The sequence below is a fragment of the Micrasema longulum genome, unplaced genomic scaffold (genome assembly GCF_059751315.1).
Source record: "Micrasema longulum isolate JH-2025_06_02 unplaced genomic scaffold, ASM5975131v1 h1tg001230l, whole genome shotgun sequence".
In the NCBI taxonomy this organism is placed as follows: domain Eukaryota; kingdom Metazoa; phylum Arthropoda; class Insecta; order Trichoptera; family Brachycentridae; genus Micrasema; species Micrasema longulum.
Window position 1 is genome coordinate 105686 of NW_028278417.1, and position 27168 is coordinate 132853.

Consider the following 27168-nt stretch of genomic DNA (forward strand, 5'->3'; position numbering starts at 1 on the left):
GAATGGTGAATGTTACACAGTGTGTAAAGTGGCCACTTAAACCAGCCAATGACAGGTCATAAGCCGTGTAAATCCCTAGACTTTCATTTTCCCTTTTCAAAATGTTTTTCCTCTCTGTTGCAATAAATGTAGATTTAAATAACCCCTTAGAGAAGAAATCCAGCCTGTCTGCAAACATTTGGAAATACTCAAAACATTGTTGAGTTATACATAAATCATTGCTGATGTTAATATGTTGATCTTCCTCAACTTGATTTCCGTTTTTAAATAGTGAGTTATTTAGAACTCGTTGCAAATGGCCCCAAAAATTTGATAAATCGCAAGAACGGAACTATTTATATTTTTAAAATAAATAAATACGATTAGGTCAGTGAGAAAAACAAAAGTATATTTACACGTAAAATTTATTTTGTTATGAATTAAAATAAATAATGTGACGCGTTTCGCTTGTCCTCGTAAAGGTGGCTCTACACGCCGGCAAATACGTATTAGCAAACGTTTCAAAAGTCATAAGCCCTGTAAGATTTCATATTCTTTTTGTTGTACAAGCATTACAACTGCCTATTCTAGATTACGCTGATGTTTCCATGACTGATTTAAGCTGTGAGCAACTCGATGAACTTGAACGACTTCAGAATACATGCATAAGGTACATTTTTGGTCTTAGGAAATATGACCACATTTCTGATTATCGTAGGCAACTGAAATGGCTCAAAATCAGACAGCGGAGAGACTATCACTCCCTCTCACTTCTGTTCAATGTACTTTATAATCCTAACGCTCCTATATACATGCGAGACAAATTTCAACGCTTATCAGTTCATGGTTTACCTCTTCGTTCTAATTCTCAAGGCACTCTCTTAATACCCATCCACAATTCCTCCTTCTTCTCTAACTCATATAGTGTCCATGCGGCTTGACTGTGGAATCGTCTCCCATCAACCATCAAAGATGTTACTACATTATCTCTGTTTAAATCACGTCTGAAAAAACATCTCCTTTCTCTTCCTTAATCTCTCCTTCTTTCCTTTTTCCTATTTCCTCTTTTTTCCCTTTTCCCATTGAGTAATAGTTTTGATATAAGGTAATTTATAAACAAATACGTTTATTCCTATTTTTTTATTTCTTTAGCTTTTTAATATTTTTTTTCTATTGAATATGTTCTGTAACTTGAATTATTTTATTTTATTTTATTAGGGAAATCAACAGTTCTACATACATATTTTTAGTAAACAAACAGATATAGTGTATAAACTCAGAACTAATAACAGATTTCCACATAGTATACAAAGTTAGTAAAGAAAATATATTACATATCAAATAAATACATACATATCAAAATGTTATTTTCATGTACTCAATAATCAAAGATTTTTTAAATATCAATTTTAAGAACATTAAGTTACTTATAAAAATAAAACTTTTATTTTATTGGTTGGTTGGAAGAAATTGCCATTTGGCAATAAGCCCGCCAATGTACGAATTTCGTACAAAAAGTTAAATTAAAAATAAAAAAAATAAAAGAATATTCAGTTTTTAAAAATGTTTTATTTCTTGCAATAAATTTAGATCTTATTACTCTCAAGGGAGTAAAACCCAGCATGTCAATAAAATTTTTGGACATACTCAAAACATTGTAGAGTTTTATTTCATAGAAATCAATAATTTACCTGTTTGCGCCTTCAGTAAACGCTCTGGAGGCTCGATTATGCTTCGCAGGAATGTGTTGGTGATGTGGGTACTCTAAGCTAGATACATACATCTACCTACTTCCATTTTCATACAGTATGCGAGACTCATCGCGCGGAGGTTCATTTATCATCACTGTATGAAGCCCGAGTGTCTTATTGTATACTCGTAAAGTCTGCCTTGTTAGATGTTATTCTTGTGATGCAATGTGATGTGTCAAGAGTTGAGAAACGGAAAAAGGTTCTGGAGTTGTATGCAGCTGAAACGTAAAAATATCCTTTTGATTACTTTAGGAAAGACGGACTCAAGAACATTATTGGTGAGAGGTTGGTTGTTCCAAAATATCGACATTTTCATTTTTCTTTCCGCACCCAGTGGCGCAAAGGCCACTCCGTCGGGCCATTGACTGCAGCGCATTTCGATCATCTGCTACGTGAAAGTAAGGGGGGGGCGGTTTTACGCGTCAGTTGCCATTCCATTGACTGTAAAATGTTGCAGCGTATCGTAAATCGAGTTGTGGTTCCGTGGCAAGTGTCCCGGACTCACGGCTCAAAGGTCCTTGGTTCGGATCCCACTCTACCCCAACTTAATTCCCACTTTCTAGTAGTGAGTTATTTACAACTCGTTAAAAATGGCCCATAAAATGAAATATTTGGGAAAATCATAATAACCCAAATAATTAGAAATTAATAAATATATTATTTAAAAATATAATAATAAAAATGGTAGGCGAACGCACCAACCACTACATTATGAGGCGGACTTTTCTCAATAAAATTTACTTTTCCAGAATTTTTACCAGAGAGTTGCATTGAGTCTAAAACACTGGTCCAGGATTCTGGTTCTATTTCACAAACAGATCTGTTTTCTTCATCCGCTCGGTCGCATACAAAATATTAACAACTACATATCTGAAACCTAAAGGGGCTCTGATCTGGATTGTTGAAACTCAAGGTCTGATGTTCGAACCCGCACACTATGGTCCCAAAACTGAAATATGCTCACTTTTGTCTACTTAACATTTCATTTTGAAGGCTTGTAATCAAATAAAATAATTTACGTAACGCAAAAGCAAGTTTTTTTCGAATGACGGATAACCTTTGATTATTTTTTTAAAATTTTGGTGAAAGTTTATAAATTTGAAAAAAAAAACTCAACTTATATTGGGACCATACATGTAGCTAATTTGAAATGTTAAAAAAAAATACTAATATATAAATAGGAGCGTTTCCGTACTCCAAATTTACCACTTTGTAATAAATGATCAAAAACATCATGAGCCAAGTTATTCCACAAGCTAATGAGTTATGTGTTTAGTAAACATGATTTACATATTAAACAGTGAGTATTTATGAACGATCATTATATGGAGAATTGCGTTTGGTGGTGATTTATATTGCATTCAATTTATTCATTCATTCAAATAAGCATGACAATTCTTGCCTTAAACATTATTCAATGGCGCACTCGAATATTTTTACACACATTATTCAATCAACTCATTATTTAATAATCGATAAACATCGAGTTGTGATTGTACATGAAATATAGAGCGGTAGCTTCCACAAACGGACTTCGACATTTTGATGTGAATTCGAATAACATATAGTTCGTTCACGGTGTCATGGAAAGGTTTTGCCGCGACCAATATTTTTGTATTTTCGAGGGTCTCGTGTGCAAAAACTATAAGGATTGCAAACTATCTTAAACTATGAATGGATAACCCGTTTTGTCAATAGATTGCGAGGTGATGTCACAGCGCTGCGCGTGGGTACCTAAATTTGGGCTTGTATAAGCACGGCGCGCTTCTTTCATTTCAACTTTCTTTCTGACAAGTAAAACAAAAGATTTTCCCGATAGCGAGAGTAACGTATTTGATTTTGCATTCACGAAATAAAGATCCGACGGGAGTATCAAAAATACTTCCTGTATTTTTTTTAAACCTTTCTGACCCTGATCGTGAATTTTTTTTCCTGGAATAGTTCCAGGAATAGCCCAGCCAAAATTCTTTAATTACTTTTTTTTTTTTTAAATATCATTACGTTTCTTATACTAGTGTTTATAAAATGTTTCAAGATCTTTCAAAATTCATACATTTTATCCTAAAAAAAATTGCGAGAGGATTTTTTTTTTTTTTTTTTTTAATTTCATTTAATTTTTTTTTTGCACCACAACAGGCCAGGAGGCCCAATTACAGTGGTGAATTACATTACAGAACAACCAGGCTTGAGAAAAATCACATTTTTAATTTTTGTGTTCTCACCGGGAATCGAACCCGGAACCTTCGGTGCGTGAGTCAAGCGTCTTGACCACTACACCACGGAGGCCTGATGGGAGGATAATATATGACATCACGCTGCTCTCACTGTGACACGTTGAAAAGCACTGATCTTGCTACACGTTAGCGAGGCAGTGCAACGGAGAGTTGGGAAAAGGAATGCATTCAATATGTAATAATGCACGAAATCTGGATTTTTATTGATATGGCTGGAAAAAACAAATGAATAAGTTGATGAATCTCACCCACGTGATAAAGGTTTCAGCTCTTATACTTCATCCAAGTCAACAAATGGAAAAGTTAAGGAAATGTGGATAAATGCTTAGGCTTCCATATCCCCTCTCAAAAATGTTTTTCCCTCTCTGATGCAAACATTTATACTCATTTTCGTTCAGAATATTAGATTTTACTCTAAAGACGATTGAAGATAAAGGTGTAAATTTTCCCATCGTAATCGTGGTCCAGGTATGTATATAAACGTGTAAAATAATGTACCTACCCATTAAACAAGTTTATTCTTAAATACGTAATTATTTCAACAAAAGTATGTTTTATCTTGACATAAATTTTGTAAATCAAATTCAAGTTTAAAAACAGTATATTTTCGTGACGTTTTATGGCAGCAGTAAACTTACCGATACAAACTTTATAATAAAGATCAATCACTTATTGAATTTATTCTAACAACTGACAGAGAGGTCAGGACATGCTTATTTAAAAAAGTATGCAAACCTGTTATAACAAGAAAAGTAATGAAATATATTTGAACATCAATGTCCAATAAAGAATTCTGAATTATTTTACCAGGCGAATACTTTATGAAAAGGTAATATAGAAATCCATGCAGAGCTTTTGATCTGTCATTAATTGTATTCAGTTATTTAAAAAAGGTACTGTTGACACCATTGAGGTATTATTATTTTATTTTTTTTCTTTAGTGTAGGTATAATTAACACGCTAAATTAAAGTCATTAGATAAATGAATATACAAAACAACACAAATAGATAGTCAGGTTTCAATAAATAACTACACATTCTAAAAATAATCAAATAAATTAACACAAATAAAATAATATTGACAGTTCCATATTCTGCTATCTTCCATGTACTCATTTAGTTCATAATTGGCCTTTTTTAAAAGTACGCCTTTTATAAAAATGTAGAATTTATTGTCCGTCACAATAAGGACATTGTCGGGTGATATATTGTAGAAGCGTACGCAGTGCCCCACAAACGATGTGCTTACCTAACTAAGCTTCAATTTCGGGATTACTAATTTGTCTTTACTATAGTATTGTGATTATGTTTGTCGCTATTTTTTGAAAGAGAGATATGTTTTTACGCACATTCATAATATTCTCGATGACGATCTTTCGACTTTATTCGGCGGAACTAAGGGGCGATGGATTGACGTGGAAAGAGGCGAAAATGCTGGCTGGCGATAGAGCCTTTTGGAGGCAACTGGTGATGTCCACATACTCCGTTTAGAAGTGAATGTGGAAAAGAAGAAGAAAAGAAGAACAGTCAACAATTCATTGTGTAAAAATTATAATTACTAAACTAAAATAAAATTGTAAAATGTCTTCCCCGACACGGGTTTTCCCAGTGAGGATTATATTGTCAATTCAAATACGTAATATATTTTTGTGAAGTATTAAATAAATAAAAATTAAATATATAAAATTACCCAATGACAGGTCATAAGCCCTGTAAATGCCTAGACTTCCACATTCCCTTCTCAAAAATGTTTTCCCACTCTGTTGCAATAAGTTTCAAAATTGGTTTGATTTTAATTTTTTTTTTATTACATCTTTTACTTTAATTTTTAATATGTTTTTTTTTCTATTTCTACTCGGTATTTAGCTATGTACGATCACATACGATCATTTTTTAACTATGACTTTAAAATATGTTTCTTACTATGTATTCTGTTTTTATTTCGCATTTTACTGAGGTTTAAAATATTTTTATATCCATATTTATATATTTTTAATGTTTTTTACTATGTTTTCAATACATTGATTACTTTGTTTTTACTATGTTTTTGCTTAATTTTTTTACTTCATTTTTACTATGTTTTTACTACATTTTTTACCATGTTTTTACTCCATTTTTTACTTTGTCCTCTATCTTTATAACTGTTTATATATATTGATTATTGTTTTTTTATTATTTTTTACTGTCTTAGGACGGGGTAAATAATCCCAGTTAGGCAGTCAAAGCAACTTTGCATAAATTATAATTTTGTGTATGTAATATAATATGTTAGTAATAAATAAATAAATAAATTTAAAAAATATATTATTATCAATAGTGCAGTTAAGTTAATGTTTGTCCATCATTTAAATAAGGGGATCGTTATACAAATATGAAACAAACAATAACACTCGTGAAATGGAAGAATAATTGTTTAGTTTGTGCCTAACGCGACATAAAGAGAGGTGATAAAGTGGAGTGGACTACCGAGGGATTCAGGTTCCAGACTTGGTTGTGTGGCAAACAAAAGTCTCTTGTCAATGGGAGTAGGTTCCACTTTTTGTCTCTCTGCACACCTGTAGTCTCGCATAGTGAATGCGGTGTCCACAATTTAAAAAACCCTTCGAAACTGAAATCAAATATGTTTTAACACTTTATATCAAAATTTGATGTGTGTATTAAGATTTTTTTTTATCTACTCGAAGTTTTTTTTTGTTTACTAAACGCCAAACGTTTTAAAATTAATGTTTAAGATATAAATGCTTATTTTATACGCTAACGTGCATTGCGCTGTGTCCAAAAATCTGACATCCCGCCTGCGCGCATGCGTGAAGTGGCTGCGTAATGTTACCAGACTGCGAACTATTTATAAGATGATTGTGTGCATTGTTACGTTATGTTTTACCACAACAAATATTTAACTGACTGGATTATTAAAAAAAAAACAGGTACTTTTATTAGGCAAACGTAAAACGAATAATTAAATAGTAATTTAGTAATAAAGTAAATAGTACCGTTTGATATTGTACTAAAGTTTATTAATAGGAAGCCGGGTAAAAAAATCGGCCACCCTGGCAATACAATCAAAATGTCTGCCTTGTTTTATTTAACAATCTGACAGATGGTAAAAAATAATATTTGTGAATTTGTACTTACACATGAATTCAAATCCCACCCTATTTCCTTTTAATCCCAGCAGTATTTATACACTTACAAACGACACAACACAGCATAATTTAATTTAAATCGGCAGTTGCGTACTAAGCGACGCCGACGTCTACAGTAAGTTACTGTCGGCCAAAACATCAAACTAGTCATTTATGAGTAGTTTAGTCGGCTTCAGTTTGATGCGCATACGCTGTTTCTGAACTATTATAATTATATGCACCGAGGTACAACTCAATAGAGATGATGCTTCATAGAACGATAGGTTAAAATTTTGTTTTAAAAATGAGTGTTGTCAAATGGCTTGAATCATGTTATCGTGCCATACTTATACGCAATATTTGTAACAAGCGCACTCGGCGGGCATGACGTGTGACGCCAAAGTGACGTGACGCCAACGACGTGAGCTGTTTTGAATGTGCTCGTTTTTAAACTATGATTATAAAGTTATAAAACCTGTTTTTTGTACATTGTTAGTTGGATCATTAAAATCGTACAAATCGACTTCGAATATTCAATACATTTTCAACGTTTTTCCCAATTTGCGAAAATACTTTTTTGTGGTGAATCTTGATATTTTAAAACATGCAGTATTTGCCATTTTGTAGAGGGGATTTTTCTTAATAAAGTTTATAATATGAATCGGGTTGTGGTCCTGTGGCTAGTGTCTCGGACTCACGGACCAAAGGTCTGTGGTTCGAATCCCACTTTACCCCAACTTGATTCCCATTTTCTAATAGTGAGTTATTTACAACTCGTTGAAAATGGCCCTCAAAATTAAATATTTGGGTAAATCATAAGAACGCAAATATTTCTTTTTTTTAAAAAAAAAAAAAAAAAAAATATAAAATAATCATACTGACAGAGCTTGTAAATTTTCATTTTAGGACGCGTGGTCACTGTTTGCATTAAGTATACTGTAAAGCATAAATACATGGGTAAATAACTTTTAAATATATATACATATTTGCAATAAGTAAGTTACAAATCATTTTGCACACAAAAATAAATGATTTAATTGTAATTTTTTTGAGTATTACCCACATGTAAATTCTTGTTTTTTAAAATATGTTTTCTTTATAACATATGTTCGCAATCTCAATCAAAATAAATTTGACATACGAGCATTGCTTTAGAGTAAGAAAAAAAACAAAACATTCAATAAAAATACAAAATTACGTGTATACACAATTTCGTAATTGCACAATTATTACTAGTTTTCATGTCCCTACTTACTAGAAAGTTCCGTGTTAAGTCTGGACTCTTAGATAATAGGGAAATGTCACTTTTAAAAAACTTTAAATATTAAAGATATATGAAAAAGTTAAAAAATAAATATTGTTACTTATTAGTTGCATAAAAAATATTTTTTATTTTGTCATTTTAAATTCCCGCAAAAACGGTCAATCCATTAGCCACGCCCCTAATACATCACGATTCACGTTTTTTTGTTCAGGTCCATTCAAATTTGTTTAGAACATTGCATTATCACGAATCTTGACGTCACAACTATCAAGGCCAAACATGTCGCGTTTTTCTAGTGTTGTTTTTTTTTAAATTTCTTTTTTAAAATTGATATATGAAAACATTTCTCCACAATATCCATATTGATTTTGAAAATACAAATAATTATTCGAAATCTATTTTTATTTATTTATTAAAATCTTAAAGTAGGGCACACATATCATACATATTGTTATGTGTGTTCTAATAATAACATTGCAAATATATTTAATTTATAATTTGTTTATCACATATGTCTTGACCATTATTTTAAATTTTGATATGTTTTTTTCTTCAAAAATATTTTTTTCCATTTCGTAATACTTTTTAATTGCTTTAAATAAAATTGAATTTTGTGACTTTGCCTTTTTCCTAAATGGAAGTCTAATTTTGTTCTTTTCTCTAGTATTGTGATCGTGTTCATGCTGGTTCCGATCAATTTTTTTCCAAAATTCTGTTTTTTTATTAGAGTTTATAATTTTATGAACAAATATCATTGTATTGTAAAATATTCTTTGTATATATGTTAATAATTTCATTTCATTTACCATCGACTTTACCCTCGTATATCTGTTTTTTTTCAAAATGATTCTAAAGGCTTTATTTTGTAATACAGTTAGTTTATCTATGTTTTCTTTGTTTGATTTAATATATTTTTATCGGTATTCGTAGTGTGATATTTCCCTATTGTCGATCGACCTCCCTAGTAAATAATGCCATGGGCAGCTACTAATTGGAAAAGTGCAAAGTAGACATTTTTGAGTGTGCCAACGTCTAGGATGTTTCTGAGCGATCATATCGGATGTGTGATGTGTATAAATTTCGCTCAACAAAGTTTTGCAAAAACTCTTTCAAAAATATTGGCCGCTCCCAATTGAATGAACTACCGACGTTGAACATTAAAATATTTTTTATTCGTTTTCTGTGGTTGTCGATCTCTGGATTCTGGAGCGCAGTGTATGGCCGAGCCAGTAATGCATTCATAATGCAACTTGTACACTTGTCATTAGAGGCTACATTCTGTAGAAGCGAGTAGGAACAGGAATTACAAATACATAAATACCACATTTTCCCTTACTAAATTAATTTCCTATGTTTTAGCCAACGTTTCATTATTCATGATGATAGAATAACGAGATTTTCGACATTTATTAATCATGTTGGCTTTTTACATTGCACATGTGATTTTTTACTATATTTACTCTAACCTTTACTGAGTTATGTATTTACTTTACGAGGTAAATAAACACGGAATGGTTATCCATAATACCGCCCTCTTAAGCAATAAGGCAGTAACGAACATTATCAAAGTTTTGAGGAAATTGGGTAGTGTCCGTTTTTTCCAAATTTAAAAATGAGCACCACAAAAAAATGGTAAAGGCATAGAAATAAGAATAGTCCAGAAGCCGCATACGCGCATCAAACAAAAGGCGAATCAACTACAGTTAAACGAGTAGTTTTACGTTTTGACCCATTAGTTTCTTTGTAGACGACGCTCAGTACGCAACTCCCGATTTGAATTCGACTATGCCGTGTTGTGTCGGTTCAGAGTATAGAAATGCTATTGGGATTAAAAAGCAGCAAGTCGGGATCGCATTTTATGTTTTAGTAGCAAATGCATGTGTAAGTAGCCCATGCATTACTCAAAAATGTATTATTTTTCCACCTGTCAGATTGTCATAGAAAACAAAATTGACATTTTGTTAGTGTTTCTAGGGTAGTAAAAATTTTTAACGCTACTTTAAATAAATAAAAACGTAGGTTTTAATGGATTAAGTGGAATTTAAGCTAAATTTTTGCTCATCTAATGAGAGAACTAACGAAAATTGGACCTCTCGGATTAAACAACGCCGTGGTGGACATTTGACTGACATTATTTTTAAAACATTAAATATTATTTAACATAACATGGTTTAAAGTTAAATATACCTATAATTCTAAAGATAATTATGTGCTCTACAAGATATTTTGTTAAAACTAGACAGGAGTGGACTGAAGGAAATATTGTTTATTTGGTTATGTGTACATTGTTTATTTTCTTCGAAGATCGTATTTATATCACTTCACATGTTCCGTCATTAAAAGACCAACATGACAAAAACACTTTGCTTATTAGTCCGTAATATATATCGATAATGTAATATTTAGTTATCGCTTTAAAAATAAAATAAGATAGAATTATTTGGTTAAGTTTACCTTGATAAGGAAGCTTGTGTAGCTTTGAGCCCGTTCGGTAGAAAAAAATATACTGTATAAAAACAAAACTGTTTTATATATATTTTATTATAATGAATAACCACAAAATAAGCGTTTTAAATATAAATGTTTATTTAGTTTTATTTATTTATTAACTCTTTTACAGTTTTTTTTTTATATTTAAAATAATGATCCAACAAAAGAAGCGATGTTGTCATATTTAATGAATTTTTGCACAAATTACGATGTTTTATTTTACTTTGTCATATCTGAAAATTAAGTTTAGTTTATTTAGAATACGAACAATGTACAAGAGTAACAATGATTGTCCATTGTTTGAATGCATTAAGTTATTAACACATTTTGACTCATTACGATTTACTTCCAACATACAAATTACACTCAAAGGATTTTGCCGAATATGACTACAAAGGAAACTCAGATTTTGTGCAAAACACTCGTATGGATACCAATATATACAATAATATGTACAATAATGTAGGCCGGATAAATCATATCGAATCGGTACAACTTCTTATGCTAAGAAAAGTAGCATGGATGATTGGCCTCGAGAGGGGAGACTACACTTATTTAATATGGTACATCAGGAAATAAAAAAATAACGTAGTTATGCAAAAAGCTTTGAAAGTCCACAATTTTGAAAAAAATGAGATATTGGTGTTATCGGGTGCAGTAAGGTCAATTCTATGTTCTGCTGAAAACAGCCGGCCCGCTTTCATACAAAAAACTGTAATAATCACCTTTTGAAAATAGTGTCGATCACAAAAACGGAATTTCTCAATTTGCAGAAAACACCCACAGGACTAGAAAAATCTTACGGTACTTGAAAATTCATTTATACTGTTCAAACACATAATAAGATTCTTGTTTGTAATATCAAAAAAACTAATGTATTCATTGTTAATCATTTGTCAAAGTCAAAAACATTCCAACTGTTGTGTAAATTTGATAATTCTCTATTCTCACAAACGTGCTATCATCTCAGTTTCACTTTTCTAAGGCTGGCTGCTTTCTGCATAACTACGTTCAATTGAAACTCTCTTAAATGGCTGTGTTCTCGAAAAAATCATCTCGTCATCCGCCCTGACACGAAATAACAAAGGTTCGCGTTGGAAATATTTCCTACTGAACCGGGGCATTTTGTGTTTGATTGTTAAATATCGATAGCAGAATAGCGCGGCCGCCAATACGAGACTTGTGTCCGACTCCACGTGAACAAGTGTAAGGGGAGATTGCCGCCCACGCCCACGGCAGCGGGAGTAGAGCCGACAAGGAAGTTACAAGTACAGATACAACCAGTTAGAAGAGCAGACACGCAGCGCACACGCGACCGCTTCTATTTATTTACTGATTAACGGAGAGTTGTTTGATTGTTATTTGTTATTAGCTCTAGCCCGTGTTTAGTCAGCGTAAACCTAACCTCAAGCCACGAGATTATTACATTATCATTAAGTACCAGTGAAGTGAGTGGGATGATTTACTTTGGCTTTTGTTCTTGGAGTAACTGGTAAATATCATTACCGCGAGAAGTCGCTCTGTTACATGTTAACGTGGTTCATTAGTGTTCATTAAAAATTCAGTTTGATAACGACGAAGATTTGGGATGATTGATCGTTTAGAAAATAATAAACGTTGAATAAACAAAAGTAATTATTTATTGTGTCTGTTGCACAAACCGTATTAACCCTTAGACTGCTAAATAACGATATATCGTTGTTGTATAACTAGATTGTTTCTGACGTCACAATCCTCTAAAACCTTAAAAAAATAAAAGAAATTATTACTTAATTGATTTGATTTCACTAGTTACTGTTTTTTAAAGACGTTGAACTGTTTCATTCTCCCCCTAGTGAAGTAGTGTATACCGCGCTTGTTACCACAGAAACAGCTATTACAAAATTATATGTGAACTAGCGATAAATAAAACAATTTTTTTTTTGAAATAGTTATATTAAGAGAAGTGTGTTTATAAAACAACGTATTCCTTACAATTTCAAAAATTAATATGAGTTAAAATTTCTGATTAGATTCTCAAAAAACTGCAGTTAAAGGGTTAATGTTGATGTCTCTAAGAAATTGAAAAAAAAAATTAAGGCATGAACTTTGTGGTCAATCATTTTACTAAATACTATTAAATATTTGTATTTAACCACTTATCGACTTTTTTATGTCTACCGGTTTTGACACGCACCCGTCTCCTCGTCAGGAAACCTATTAAACTACCATGCAGAACCCACTATACACCTTTACCATAGTTTTTGCACAAAAATATAAAACGAACATGCGGGTTTGAAACCACGTGCTTTTAGTAGGCCACCCTTACATGCACTGATTATAGTTTGTGAAAATATTGATGTTGTGGGAGAAATAGTTGAAAAAGAGGGAGGGAATGAAGCTATGGGTGTGAGTTTAATAGGTATAGAAAAGTCAGAGTGTAATTATAGACCAATATTTAGTAACATTAAGTTTAAAACATATTGTTATTAAACCGAAAGCAAAACACATTTTGTTTTTAAAGCTTTGCGAAATTAACGGTCAAAAAGTTTTACCATAGTTTGCTGACTTTGATTTGAAATTTGTTTTCCGACAAGATATACGACCTGTTATTTAGTCTCAAAATCGCATCTCCACCAACAAGCCAAGAGAAGTGGCTTAGTGCGATTTAAGTTCTTAAAAATAAGAAATGTACATCTGTATCTTGATGTCAATTAATAAACTAATAAAAAAAACTTAAATTAAATAATTAAATATTTTGATCCAGACAACGCGCATTGTGTTAAAAGATTCCTTAATCCTCATAAAAAAAAACATTGATTTAAAAAACGTTATTCAAAAGAACTATTTACCCATTGCGTCGCCAGACGATTTTACTAAAAACTGATATCCGTTGTCTAACCAATAATTGTGTTTCAATATTCATATGCGATGCTCCGATAATTATTTATTATTATTATTTAACACTTTATATACATATACATTTTATATACATATAAGGGCGGGCATATTGCCTCAAGGCCATTTCTTCCTACCTACCCAAATCGTTCATATAGAATCTTATAATTTTATTTAGTTCAAATAGAATCTTATATTTAAATTTGAAACATAGTGTACATACACTTTTTTATAGAAACAAAAATTAACTAAAAATCTACACTACACTATAAAGAGAGGAGGGGAGATGGGAAGAAATGAAGGAAGAGAAAGGAAAGACTCAAATATTCAGATAAAGATATTTCAATCATGATTTAAATGTAAATAAAGAAGGGTCGTTTCTAACATTAGTGGTATTAACGATTCACTAGTGATAATGAAGATAATTTTTTGGAGTTAATAATTATATCTCACAATTTAAAGACTCTAAATATACTTATGGACTGAAAAACATAAATGAACAACTAAAGAATGGTAAACACTTCTTAAATAGCTAATAACTGTACATTTTCTTTTCAGTGCGCGCAATCTTCCGGCTTCTTCGAGCTCCAGATCCTCGAAATGTCCAACCCTCGGTCCGCCCTCGCCGGGGGCGGCTGCTGCGCGGGCGGCGGCGCGGGCCCCTGCGCCGCCCCCTGTCGCACCCTGTTCCGCCTCTGCCTCAAGGAGTACCAGACCAACGTCACCTCGGGCGGCTGCTCCTTCGGGAACACCACCAGCACCGTCCTCGGCGGCAGCAGCTTCACCATGGCGGACCCGGACAAGGCGAGCCTGCTCTTGCCATTCACCTTCAGATGGACGGTAAGCGAATTGAACTTTTTTGACCATCTGAAACCGCAATAATCGTTATCTCCTCATCTTCATATTTAAGCATTTAATTGGACGCAATACATGTGTCGCACGCTCTTTTACATTCCTCTCTTTCTCTTTTATTGTGATATTTATATTTTAAAATAAAATTTAACTAAAACCTTTTAAAACATTTAAGTTTGTAAGTGAAAATTCTTGATGGAAGTTCATTGTAATTTATTATATAAATAAAAGACGAGTGATACTTTAATCCGCAAATTTGGAATATCTAGTGACCGGTTTCATCGCTTTCGCGACATCTTCGAGACTGGTATCTTTATTAAGGAGTTCAATGTAATTATACAAAACAGAGGTGGGGATAGATAATTCAAATTTACATGAAAGTAAATTAAATTAAGTTATTTTTACCTTAACGATCATTATCATTTTTTTTTTTTTAGTTAACACCTAAAAATTTGTCATTGCTTTTAAAAAGATAAGGATGTCTGTACATTAAGGTGAGATAAATTATCAGGATACGCTTAAGTTATTGTACTAATCTGGTGATTTATGAACTGTTAGGTATGGATAAGGGTAAGAAAAAAATATTTATTTTCTTTTCTATCAGAAACTATTTTTTTTGTATTATGTATACCTTTCTCTCGATAAAATTTTTATTAGTGTCGTGAAATTAGAAAGACGTCTCTTATCTTGTTCGGCTTGCTCAAAAATAGATTGTGTAAAATGTGGGTATAACATAAATAATAATATAAATAATAATCATTGATCAAATTGCGAGATAGTTTTATCTGTTCCCTTTTCTCAATAACTTTAATGGAATGCTCACACTTTCTTAGTTCGCTTCGAAATTGGTGTAGCACGAACGGATATTATAATAATTTATATTACATAGTTTCTTATTTGCCAAGCCATCAGATTAGATGCACGATCAGTGATATTACTAGCATAATTATTATGGCATGACTATAACGAGACAATATAGTTACACTTGAGGCACTCCCGTTCCTAACATCCGAGATGTATCAACATCAATTCGGTTCTCATCGGATCTGCAACGGAACATCGGTGCCATCAATGTGATGTCATGGAATTAGTTCGGCGAAGCGACATGATCGAGCTGTCAAAACAAAGAGCTGTATCCAATTTCAACCGCAGGTAGATTAAACCTGTTTGATCTTACTAACGGATTAAGTCTTTCTCCAGCAGCAGGTACTTTATCCGCGGGCCACCGGGCTGAAGTCTTCCGAACAAAGCGCCTAATGTTGGCCAATCAACGGTGAATAATCGAGACTTCTTTAGTCCGCGGAAGCCGCCGCTTGAGGGTGACAGTTACCGAGCCAAGTCCAGGCGATTGCGATCGGCTGATCATGGTTTTTAAACGCTCTCTTTGTATGAACCGCGGCGAAGACGACATTTAAATACATATATCAGGCACTTTCCACAGTTCTTCTTCAGAGAAAAACGTCATCGAGGGTGTGAAGAACCTCTTGTCATTGACGGTTCATTGACGCTTGCCACTAATTGGTGAAATATGTAGCGTGTGTATATATTTTTATGAAAAGACATGTGTTACGTGACACATTTTGCAAATTATACCCGACGAGGCTAATTAAAATACTGAGAAATATTTTTAATAAGTTTATTTAAACCTGTCAAGGCTACCAATTATCTTCGAATGCTTTTGAGCCGAATATGAACGAAGCTGAATATGTTTTATAGTACCTAAATTTATTCTTTATTACGCTCAGCGATAAATCGCTCCAACGTCGATCGATAAATTTCGTGATATCCACATATTTTATGTGGCTCGAATTGTCCGATGAAAAGTGAAGTTGCAGGACCGGTCCTGTGCACATATCAGGTTGGAGTTTTTCAGGGGAACAGCATCGAAGATCCTCTTTTTACGCTTTCAACTTCGCCCAAATATAAAATTTTACCACTGTTAAATGAATTGATTACGACTTTGATCACTGAACAAGTTTTAAAACTGGATTATGGAATTGTAATTACTCTAAAGTTACATGACGCTTCGTGTGCAGCAATTACGTAACTCCGAGTACCCAGTACATATTGTTGGCATTAAAAACGTATTTTTGTACAAATCTGTTATAAAATTGTCAATTGAACTTCTCAAAATAAAGAAACGCTATACTCGTACATTAAACTACAGTATTCTTCCTCAATGTGCAATCCTGAATACGTGGCGATGTTTCTTGTTCAACTGGGTCTCGATAGCTGTCAGGAAGGCTCTCCACTCGGTACTTGGATTCTTTAGTATGTCCTGTTGCGCGGAGGCGATTTACATAAGTCCACCTGTCAGATTTTCTGTCGAACACGGCGGTCCGGCGCGCGACTGACAAACACCCACAGTTTGGATGGAATTACAAAATCCCGATGAACAGAACCCAATCTCGAGAGGCGAATTATTTCGGAGCCTTTTCAGCCGTGATCGACGAGCTAAGGGATATTCATCGTTTCGTTATTGATTTCTCAGGCGTCCCACAGCGATCCGGTTGTTGACTCTGCGTTGGCGATTCTGCACTTTGCCACTTCTGCAGTCCTAGTATCCCATCGATTTGTGGTACAGTTAACGGGTTTCGTTTCAAAGGTTGTTTAGGAGCTTAGCCTACTTTTTATATTCCCCTAACAAGCTAGTTCACAAAATTACTTAGTTCGTTTACGATAATAGCGAAACATATTCGATAGCCTAAAAGGTATTTTACCGCAGCAAATCGATTCCTCAGAACAGATATTGGACCCGATTGCAACTTTAGGCATAATATTTTTTCTGGCTTGCCAAACCCTTCGTATATTGGGCCTCTCCTAAAACAAACTAATTTTACAAAGTGTTTTTTGTACCATTTTGTTTCTTCAATATATATTTATGTCAGCGATATTTTGAGTTTGTCCAAATTTTTGTAGACAAGGACTGGATTCAACTCCCTGGGGAGCTGTTTATATTAACATATTACAACAGAGATGAAGAACATTTAAGATAATGGAATATAGAAGTCCAGGCATCTACAGGGCTTATGACCTGTCAATGGCTGGTTTAAGTGGCCACTTTACACACTGTGTAACATTCACCATTCTGCCCATATTTGAACATCTATATTACTTCAATTCTTTCATCTGTTGATGTTTGAGAAGTTAAAGAGCTGAAACCTTTATTTATGCGGGTGAGATTCATCTAATTGAATTATTTCGAATGTTACAAAGTGTGTAAAGTGGCCACTTAAACCAGCCATTGACAGGTCATAAGCCCTGTAGATGTCTAGACTTCTATATTACCTTCTCTTAAATGTTTTTCATCTCTGTTGTAATATGTTAATATATTGATGTATAAATAAATAAAATCAACTTGGATTCAAAAGTGTATCCATATTATATTTTCAAAATAGGAATATTTTATAGATCTCCTTAAGTGTTTGCTGTTGTATGATATATGCCAGAACTGGTCAAATAAGCAATTTCGCTTATTTTATTCCACTCATACAAAACTTAATCCATTGTTCGTAATTTTGCAAGGGTCTGCAATAAATATCAAGGCATTTTCTTCCCCGTTAGACATTATGCATAAATCATCCCCCTGATTGCTCAGCTGAAGACCAAATGATGATGATGACTGTTCGAGAGGATTCGCCTGCGGGTTTCGTGTCTCCGCTCGCACGGGGCGTTGGTCACGCGCGCTCATTACTTCCCCGATGCCGAACACACCTGGGGAGCCCTAGGGCGCGGGCGCGGGCGCGGGCGCGATGCGCTACTGGAGGCTAGTGAGCTACTGAGCTTTGGGATCACCATCGAACCCTTAAGGAAGTTATTTATTTGCACAATGTAACTCATTATCACAGCGATTGTAGCGGTTATTCTATTACTTAATCATTATTGACCATATACAAGTCAATTAAGCATAAATCAGCTATAATTTTTCATTACCTCAGTTGATTAAAATTAATTTTAGACAACTTTGGAAGGCAAATAAGCAAACATAAATTTTGCAACGCAATATTTTTTTTATTAAATATTTAAGTATTTAAGTGCGCGTGTGTTGGTAAACGACTTATTGCCATAATTTAATACGAATCGGTTTTATTTTTATTTATCGTTTAATACAGTATTATTTAGTGAATACATATAATTGGATGGCAGGCCCTACTATGTATACATTTGGTATAATTTAAAAAAATATTTATTTAACTAGTACGTCTGTTTGCATTCGAAATAAATTTAAAAAATAAAAAAAATAATAATATCATAAAACTGTTAATATGGTAAACTCAAGTAAAGCATAAATATGTTAACTGCATTAGGTACATAGTTTTATCAGTTTTATTTTTATTTATCGTTTAATATCAGAAAGCTGTTAATATAGTAAAATCAAGTAGATCATAAATACATGATATTAACTGCACTAGGTACAAAGATATAAATACGTATTAATATTATTTATTTATAATGGGAATCATACAGTATATTTAACAAAATGAAGGCGCAAGAAAACAATTTTAAAAAGTAAGACCAATTACAGATTTCACATTAATTTATTATGAATACCAAAGGAGAGGGGAAAAATACTTTAAAAAAAGAAATAGAAATTCAATAAAAGGTATATATAAGGGAGAAGACATGGTATAGTTCCAATTCGATGACATACTGACCCGTGCACATAGAAACCTTGGTTTTGTACTTCGTACATGTCAGGTATTTAAAGATATCGCGTGTATTAAAATGGTCTACTTTGCTCATGTTCGCAGTTTGCTCGAGTATGCCTCTTCTGTTTGGTCTCCACAATATGTCACACATAAAGAAAAGTTCGAGAAAATTCAATGGACATTTCTTAGACATCTTAACTGGAGATGCAGGTATATCGATCTCAATTATATGTCTTCCTGCAAAAAACACCACTTGCTTACTTTAGAAGATCGCCGTCTACTGTTGGACATGGGGGTGCTTCATGACATACTTAGTGGACGCCTTGATAGTCCGGCTCTTTTGTCGGAGTTATCATTAAATGTCCCCGGCTACCGCACCCGTCACACGTCGAGCTCTCTATTTCATGTGCCAGCAGTTCGTACGAACTATGCCCAGAACTCTCCACTTATACGTTTTGCTAGTGAATATAATTTGAACTTTCCCCTTATTGATCCATTTGATTGTAAAAAAATAACATTTAAAATGCGCGTCTTAAAACATACTTTTTTGTCTTATACTTAGTCTCAATAATAAAGTTTTAGTTTATTTTATTAAATTTTATCTCTAATTCTTAATATTTTATATATATTTATATTTTCGATACCTGACACCCTCATTCCAATATAACACCCACACACCCACCCTCTCACTCACTTACACTCACACAAACACACTAGTATGTATTGTACGTGTATTTAATGTATTTCTGTGGATATCTGTCATTGGTTTTATTCTCTGTATATGTTATTTGTTATATTTTTATTACATGTATTACTGTTGATATTCCCAATAAATAAAATAAAATAAAAACTCTACCTTTCTCCTCTCTCTCTCTGCTTCCATGAACATTTATATTTATTACTAAAAATTCACAACCAAAAATAGTTCATGAGATACAGGCAGTAGATGTATATAAAAGTAAAAGTTAAAAGTTTTGCAGGAGATTTAAATTGTCTTCAACAGATCTCATAAAACTATATTATTTACAGTGTAATATGCCGATGTCACTAAAACTGTCATTATAGGTAGTCTGTATTCTTCGAAGAGTGCTATTCTTCATATTTTATTTTTATTTTATTTTATTTATTTCGAAAACAAACAGATGTACAGGTTAAATGAATATTTTTTTAAAGAAACTATATAAAATGTATACATAGTAGGGCCTGCGATCCAATTATATGTATTCACTAAATAATACTGTAATAAAGCGACGACGGCTTGAAGTTTAAACTATATAAATATTTTTTTATTTTTTTTTTTATATTTTATATTTTTAATGACCAAATGAATTCATATTTCATCAACAATGCTTATAAAACAGAAACATATAAATAATAAATATACTATATATTAAAATAAGATAAATATGGACAAAACAAGGAGATATTGGAAAGGAAAAGAAGGAAATTGATAAGGAGTGGTAAAGGATGATTGAAGGAAAGTGAGAGTGGAAAATTGCATTTGATTTAATGATTAAACGAATTATGAATGAAGAGCATGAATCAAGCCTATTAATTCTCTTCTGTACATATTGTATGGAGTGTTAAATATATCAAGACTATTAAATTTTTTGTTAAATGTTTCACATATACGAGGGATTGTATAATGTTTCCGATGATTAGTTTTAAATTTACGAATATAGAAAATGTCAGAGAGTCTAGTTGTAAGTATATATATATATATATATAAGCGTGTGTGTACATGTGTATGTGTGTATGTATATGTATCAAAATGTGTATACGATGTAATTGCCTAGCTTGGAACGGGGTATGTTCCCTTGTTAGCAATGCAAAGTGAACTTAAATTGTATTTATGAAGAAATGTATAAATAAATATTGTTATTAAATTCATTTATAAAACTAACCAAATTATAAAGACGCTGACGCAGAAATGCAAAAATATTAATTCTTACAAATCTACTGCCTTAAAACTTAATATTGATAAATAACTTGTACAGTAATCAACTTTAATGTAAGTGCTTTGAATGCCCGCTATAATTTACGCAATATATCCTCCCGTGTCTGTCATCAAGATGGGTCTTTCACAATTACCACTGATCTCGTGAGAAACTCCTGACAATTCGGAGCCGTCAACCCCTCGCAGAGACCATTTAATCACCGAGCAGCTGGAGGCAGACAGGAAAGACATAACAGGCACTAAGCGACTCCTTAAGGAGCACGCGATAATAATTAGTCCTTGCAAATGTCCCAAATAAGGGGATCCATCCATGTTTTTCGGAAAATGCACCAAACTTGGAGACTTTGACCGCATTTAGGAGCGTTTATATCACTTGTAATTGTCTTAAGAATTCAGCGTTTTTCAATGACACGGAAAATGTGAAAAGAATATATAATTAATGATGACGTTAGCTCTTTGAAACAATTTTGTTAATGAAAACTGTATCTTCTAACGGTGATGGTATTATCAGTAAAATAGGTGCGAAGGTTTTCACGGTCACTGTTATCAATATTATGTATCTTTTTTGGGTGATACCGTGTATGTTGGATTTGATCCGACGTTTCGGCTACCATTGCAGGAGCCATCTTCAGGGAAAACTGTGTGTTTTATAGAGAAATGTATGTGTTTAAGTACTAGTAATTTGTACCGTGTCACAGTCAGCAGTAGGCACATTTCTTGTTTTGTAGGAAAGAATAATTATGTTTATGTACTAGTAATTTGTACTGTGTCGCAGCCGGCAGTAGGCACATTTCTATTCGTTTTTGTCATATGTAGTGCTGGGAACCATGTTGAATTTAATTTAAGCCCGTCGTCTTTGTTTATATTATTTGGATGTCTGTGTATTTCAATTGCCTCTTTTATTATTCGTGCACTATAATTACTAGTTTTATGTAGAATTTTTGGTTCAAAGGCGAAAAAATGTCCTGTGTCTATAAAGTGTTCCGCTATTGCGGATTTGTCTGGATGTCCAAGTTTACACGCTCTTTTGTGTTCATCAATTCTCATCTTTGCTGTGCGCCCTGTTTGTCCAATATACACTTTTTCACATCCTTGGCAACTTAGTTTGTACACGGCTTCAGTTTCCAGAGGATTTTTATCTTTTGGTTTTACTAAATGGTCTTTTATTTTTCCCACAGTCCCAAACGTTGTTGCAATATTTTGTTTTTTCAGCACTTTGGCTATCCTGTCAGTTACATTCTGTACATATGGTAGGTATGCAGTCCCTCTGGTAATATCTTCTTCCTTGTTCTTCTTTGTCCCTTGCGATTTAATAATGTTGTCAATTTGTTTCTTCTTATATCCATTATGCTCCAATGCATGTGAAATTTTGTTGAACTCTTCGCCCTTTTCGGAATCTTCGCATATTCGAGTCGCTCTTGTTAGAAGTGTATTTATTAATCCTCGTTTTTGGGCTGGATGATGATGTGAATCAGCGTGTAAGTATCGATTCGTATGTGTTGGTTTTCTATATACCGTATGCCCAAGACTGCCGTTTGGTTTTCTTTTTACTTCTACATCCAAGAATGGAAGAGAGTCGTTCGTTTGTAATTCCATTGTAAACTTTATCAGAGGATGTAATGCATTTAAATGATCTAGAAAGGTATTTAATTCATTCATCCCATGTGGCCAGACTGCAAAGATATCGTCTACGTATCTCAGCCACACTTTCGGTATAAGAGTTGCTGTATCCAATGCTGTATCTTCAAATTTTTCCATGAAGAAATTTGCTATCACTGGCGAAAGTGGAGAACCCATGGCCACTCCTTCTATTTGTTCATAAATTTCACCTTGAAATGAAAAATAGCCACTTTTAAGGCAATGTTCAAACATATCGCACATGTCTTTTTCATAAATTTCACTCAGAAGAGCCATCGAGTCTCCCATTGGTACATTAGTAAACAGCGATACTACGTCAAAGCTTACTAAAATGTCCTTTTCTGTCACAGATATATTGTTAAGAAGGCTTACAAAATGAGCCGAATCTTTTACAAACGAGTTGGTCTTTCCAGTATGTGATTGCAACTGTTTCGATAAATACTGCGCCAGTTTGTAAGTTGGAGCTCCTATATTGCTAACTATAGGTCTAAGGGGCATATCCTTTTTGTGTATCTTGGGAAGGCCATATATCGAGGGTGTCCTTGAGGCTTTCACAAATAGTGTCTGTTGCACTTCTTTGGGTATTTTTGATGTTTTCACTAATTCTCTCGTTTTTCTATCAAATTTATCGGTTGGGTTCCTTTTTAGTTTCCTGTATGTAGATGTTTCTACTAAGACGCGCATTTTCTGTATATAATCCGTTTTGTTTAATATTACAGTTGTATTGCCCTTATCTGCTGGTAATATAACAATGTCTGAATTTCTTCGTAATTCTTTTAGGGCTTGTCGTTGAGATGTTGACAAGTTCGATATTGGAGGCTTCGCTCGTCGTAGAATGATACTCGTATCTTGGCGGATTTCTTCCGCTACAACCGTAGGTAATTTGCGTAGAGATGCTTCAACTCCACAGATGATATCCACAACTGGGATAAATTTAGGGGTTATGGCATAATTGAACCCTTTTGCCAATACTTCTATTTCACTTGAGCTTAATTTGTGATTAGATAAGTTCTTAACCACCGTATTTGGATCCAAACATTTGTTGATTTTGGTCTGCGTCTTTCGAATTTTTTTTTTCAAATTTTCGTTTTTGTTTATTTTCATGGATAAACTTCACTTTTTCCGATTGACGATAAGTAATCGAATCAATTTTTGTCCAGTCATTGGGTGCTAATATTGCACTTAAGTATAAATGAAGTTTGTAGAGAATTTCAGATACACCGTTGAGTAGCTTGCGTGTATCGTTAATCCTCTCTCTTATTAAGGCTTGTTCTGCTCTCTGAAATATTCTCTCAGCTTTAGGTGATTGAATATGTCGTTTAATTGTAATGAAGTGTGGTGTGACTACCTGAGCACGGCAGCGCAACAAAAAAGATAGAGTATTTAATAGCTTGTCTCTTTTCTGTCTGTTGCTGTCCAGCAGGCGTGTAGAATTGTAAATTTCCTCCCCATAGAGGTTAGTTAAATAGGTGCGAAGGTTTTCACGGTCACTGTTATCAATATTATGTATCTTTTTTGGGTGATACCGTGTATGTTGGATTTGATCCGACGTTTCGGCTACCATTGCAGGAGCCATCTTCAGGGAAAACTGTGTGTTTTATAGAGAAATGTATGTGTTTAAGTACTAGTAATTTGTACCGTGTCACAGTCAGCAGTAGGCACATTTCTTGTTTTGTAGGAAAGAATAATTATGTTTATGTACTAGTAATTTGTACTGTGTCGCAGCCGGCAGTAGGCACATTTCTATTCGTTTTTGTCATATGTAGTGCTGGGAACCATGTTGAATTTAATTTAAGCCCGTCGTCTTTGTTTATATTATTTGGATGTCTGTGTATTTCAATTGCCTCTTTTATTATTCGTGCACTATAATTACTAGTTTTATGTAGAATTTTTGGTTCAAAGGCGAAAAAATGTCCTGTGTCTATAAAGTGTTCCGCTATTGCGGATTTGTCTGGATGTCCAAGTTTACACGCTCTTTTGTGTTCATCAATTCTCATCTTTGCTGTGCGCCCTGTTTGTCCAATATACACTTTTTCACATCCTTGGCAACTTAGTTTGTACACGGCTTCAGTTTCCAGAGGATTTTTATCTTTTGGTTTTACTAAATGGTCTTTTATTTTTCCCACAGTCCCAAACGTTGTTGCAATATTTTGTTTTTTCAGCACTTTGGCTATCCTGTCAGTTACATTCTGTACATATGGTAGGTATGCAGTCCCTCTGGTAATATCTTCTTCCTTGTTCTTCTTTGTCCCTTGCGATTTAATAATGTTGTCAATTTGTTTCTTCTTATATCCATTATGCTCCAATGCATGTGAAATTTTGTTGAACTCTTCGCCCTTTTCGGAATCTTCGCATATTCGAGTCGCTCTTGTTAGAAGTGTATTTATTAATCCTCGTTTTTGGGCTGGATGATGATGTGAATCAGCGTGTAAGTATCGATTCGTATGTGTTGGTTTTCTATATACCGTATGCCCAAGACTGCCGTTTGGTTTTCTTTTTACTTCTACATCCAAGAATGGAAGAGAGTCGTTCGTTTGTAATTCCATTGTAAACTTTATCAGAGGATGTAATGCATTTAAATGATCTAGAAAGGTATTTAATTCATTCATCCCATGTGGCCAGACTGCAAAGATATCGTCTACGTATCTCAGCCACACTTTCGGTATAAGAGTTGCTGTATCCAATGCTGTATCTTCAAATTTTTCCATGAAGAAATTTGCTATCACTGGCGAAAGTGGAGAACCCATGGCCACTCCTTCTATTTGTTCATAAATTTCACCTTGAAATGAAAAATAGCCACTTTTAAGGCAATGTTCAAACATATCGCACATGTCTTTTTCATAAATTTCACTCAGAAGAGCCATCGAGTCTCCCATTGGTACATTAGTAAACAGCGATACTACGTCAAAGCTTACTAAAATGTCCTTTTCTGTCACAGATATATTGTTAAGAAGGCTTACAAAATGAGCCGAATCTTTTACAAACGAGTTGGTCTTTCCAGTATGTGATTGCAACTGTTTCGATAAATACTGCGCCAGTTTGTAAGTTGGAGCTCCTATATTGCTAACTATAGGTCTAAGGGGCATATCCTTTTTGTGTATCTTGGGAAGGCCATATATCGAGGGTGTCCTTGAGGCTTTCACAAATAGTGTCTGTTGCACTTCTTTGGGTATTTTTGATGTTTTCACTAATTCTCTCGTTTTTCTATCAAATTTATCGGTTGGGTTCCTTTTTAGTTTCCTGTATGTAGATGTTTCTACTAAGACGCGCATTTTCTGTATATAATCCGTTTTGTTTAATATTACAGTTGTATTGCCCTTATCTGCTGGTAATATAACAATGTCTGAATTTCTTCGTAATTCTTTTAGGGCTTGTCGTTGAGATGTTGACAAGTTCGATATTGGAGGCTTCGCTCGTCGTAGAATGATACTCGTATCTTGGCGGATTTCTTCCGCTACAACCGTAGGTAATTTGCGTAGAGATGCTTCAACTCCACAGATGATATCCACAACTGGGATAAATTTAGGGGTTATGGCATAATTGAACCCTTTTGCCAATACTTCTATTTCACTTGAGCTTAATTTGTGATTAGATAAGTTCTTAACCACCGTATTTGGATCCAAACATTTGTTGATTTTGGTCTGCGTCTTTCGAATTTTTTTTTTTTTTTTTTCAAATTTTCGTTTTTGTTTATTTTCATGGATAAACTTCACTTTTTCCGATTGACGATAAGTAATCGAATCAATTTTTGTCCAGTCATTGGGTGCTAATATTGCACTTAAGTATAAATGAAGTTTGTAGAGAATTTCAGATACACCGTTGAGTAGATAACATACAACATACACGGTATCACCCAAAAAAGATACATAATATTGTATTATCAGTATCCTGCGTTTTTCGTGGACGATTGAATCAAAGTTAACACTAATAAATAGCGTAAATAATGGTTCAGAACTAATAATGATTATGAATAAAAAACGAAAATCAAAATATGCCAATATTATTAAGGGTGACCTTCACAAAGATGTGAATTGTCTTTAACGAAAACAAACGCTTTTTTAAAATTTATTTATTAGTTTATACATACATTTTTACAAAAATGGCACAAAAAGCACTCTGGCAAATTCTGCTTGTACTAGGAGTAGGCTCAGTATATGAAGGGTCAGCAAGCCAGAAACATTAGTATGCCTAAAGTGTCAATCGGTTCCTATATGGGCAAATGCCTGTTCTAAGAAACCGATTTGTTGCGGCAAATATGGTTTTCGAATATGATTCCTGTAAATTAAAATAAAATAAACTATTGTAAGACGTCACTCCTCATTATGTACACAAGAATTGATTATTTATTTTAG

The 27168-nt window shown here is 33.6% G+C and overlaps 1 protein-coding gene across 1 annotated transcript in view; it reads left to right on the forward strand.

The window, feature by feature from the left end:
• The window catches only part of Ser (protein serrate), a 428305-nt gene that overhangs the window by 56898 nt on the left and 344239 nt on the right, over positions 1-27168 (forward strand). The window contains exon 2 of the mRNA XM_088234339.1: positions 14279-14560. Within this exon, the coding sequence (XP_088090465.1) occupies positions 14279-14560 (282 nt within the window). The remainder of the gene's footprint in view (positions 1-14278; positions 14561-27168) is intronic.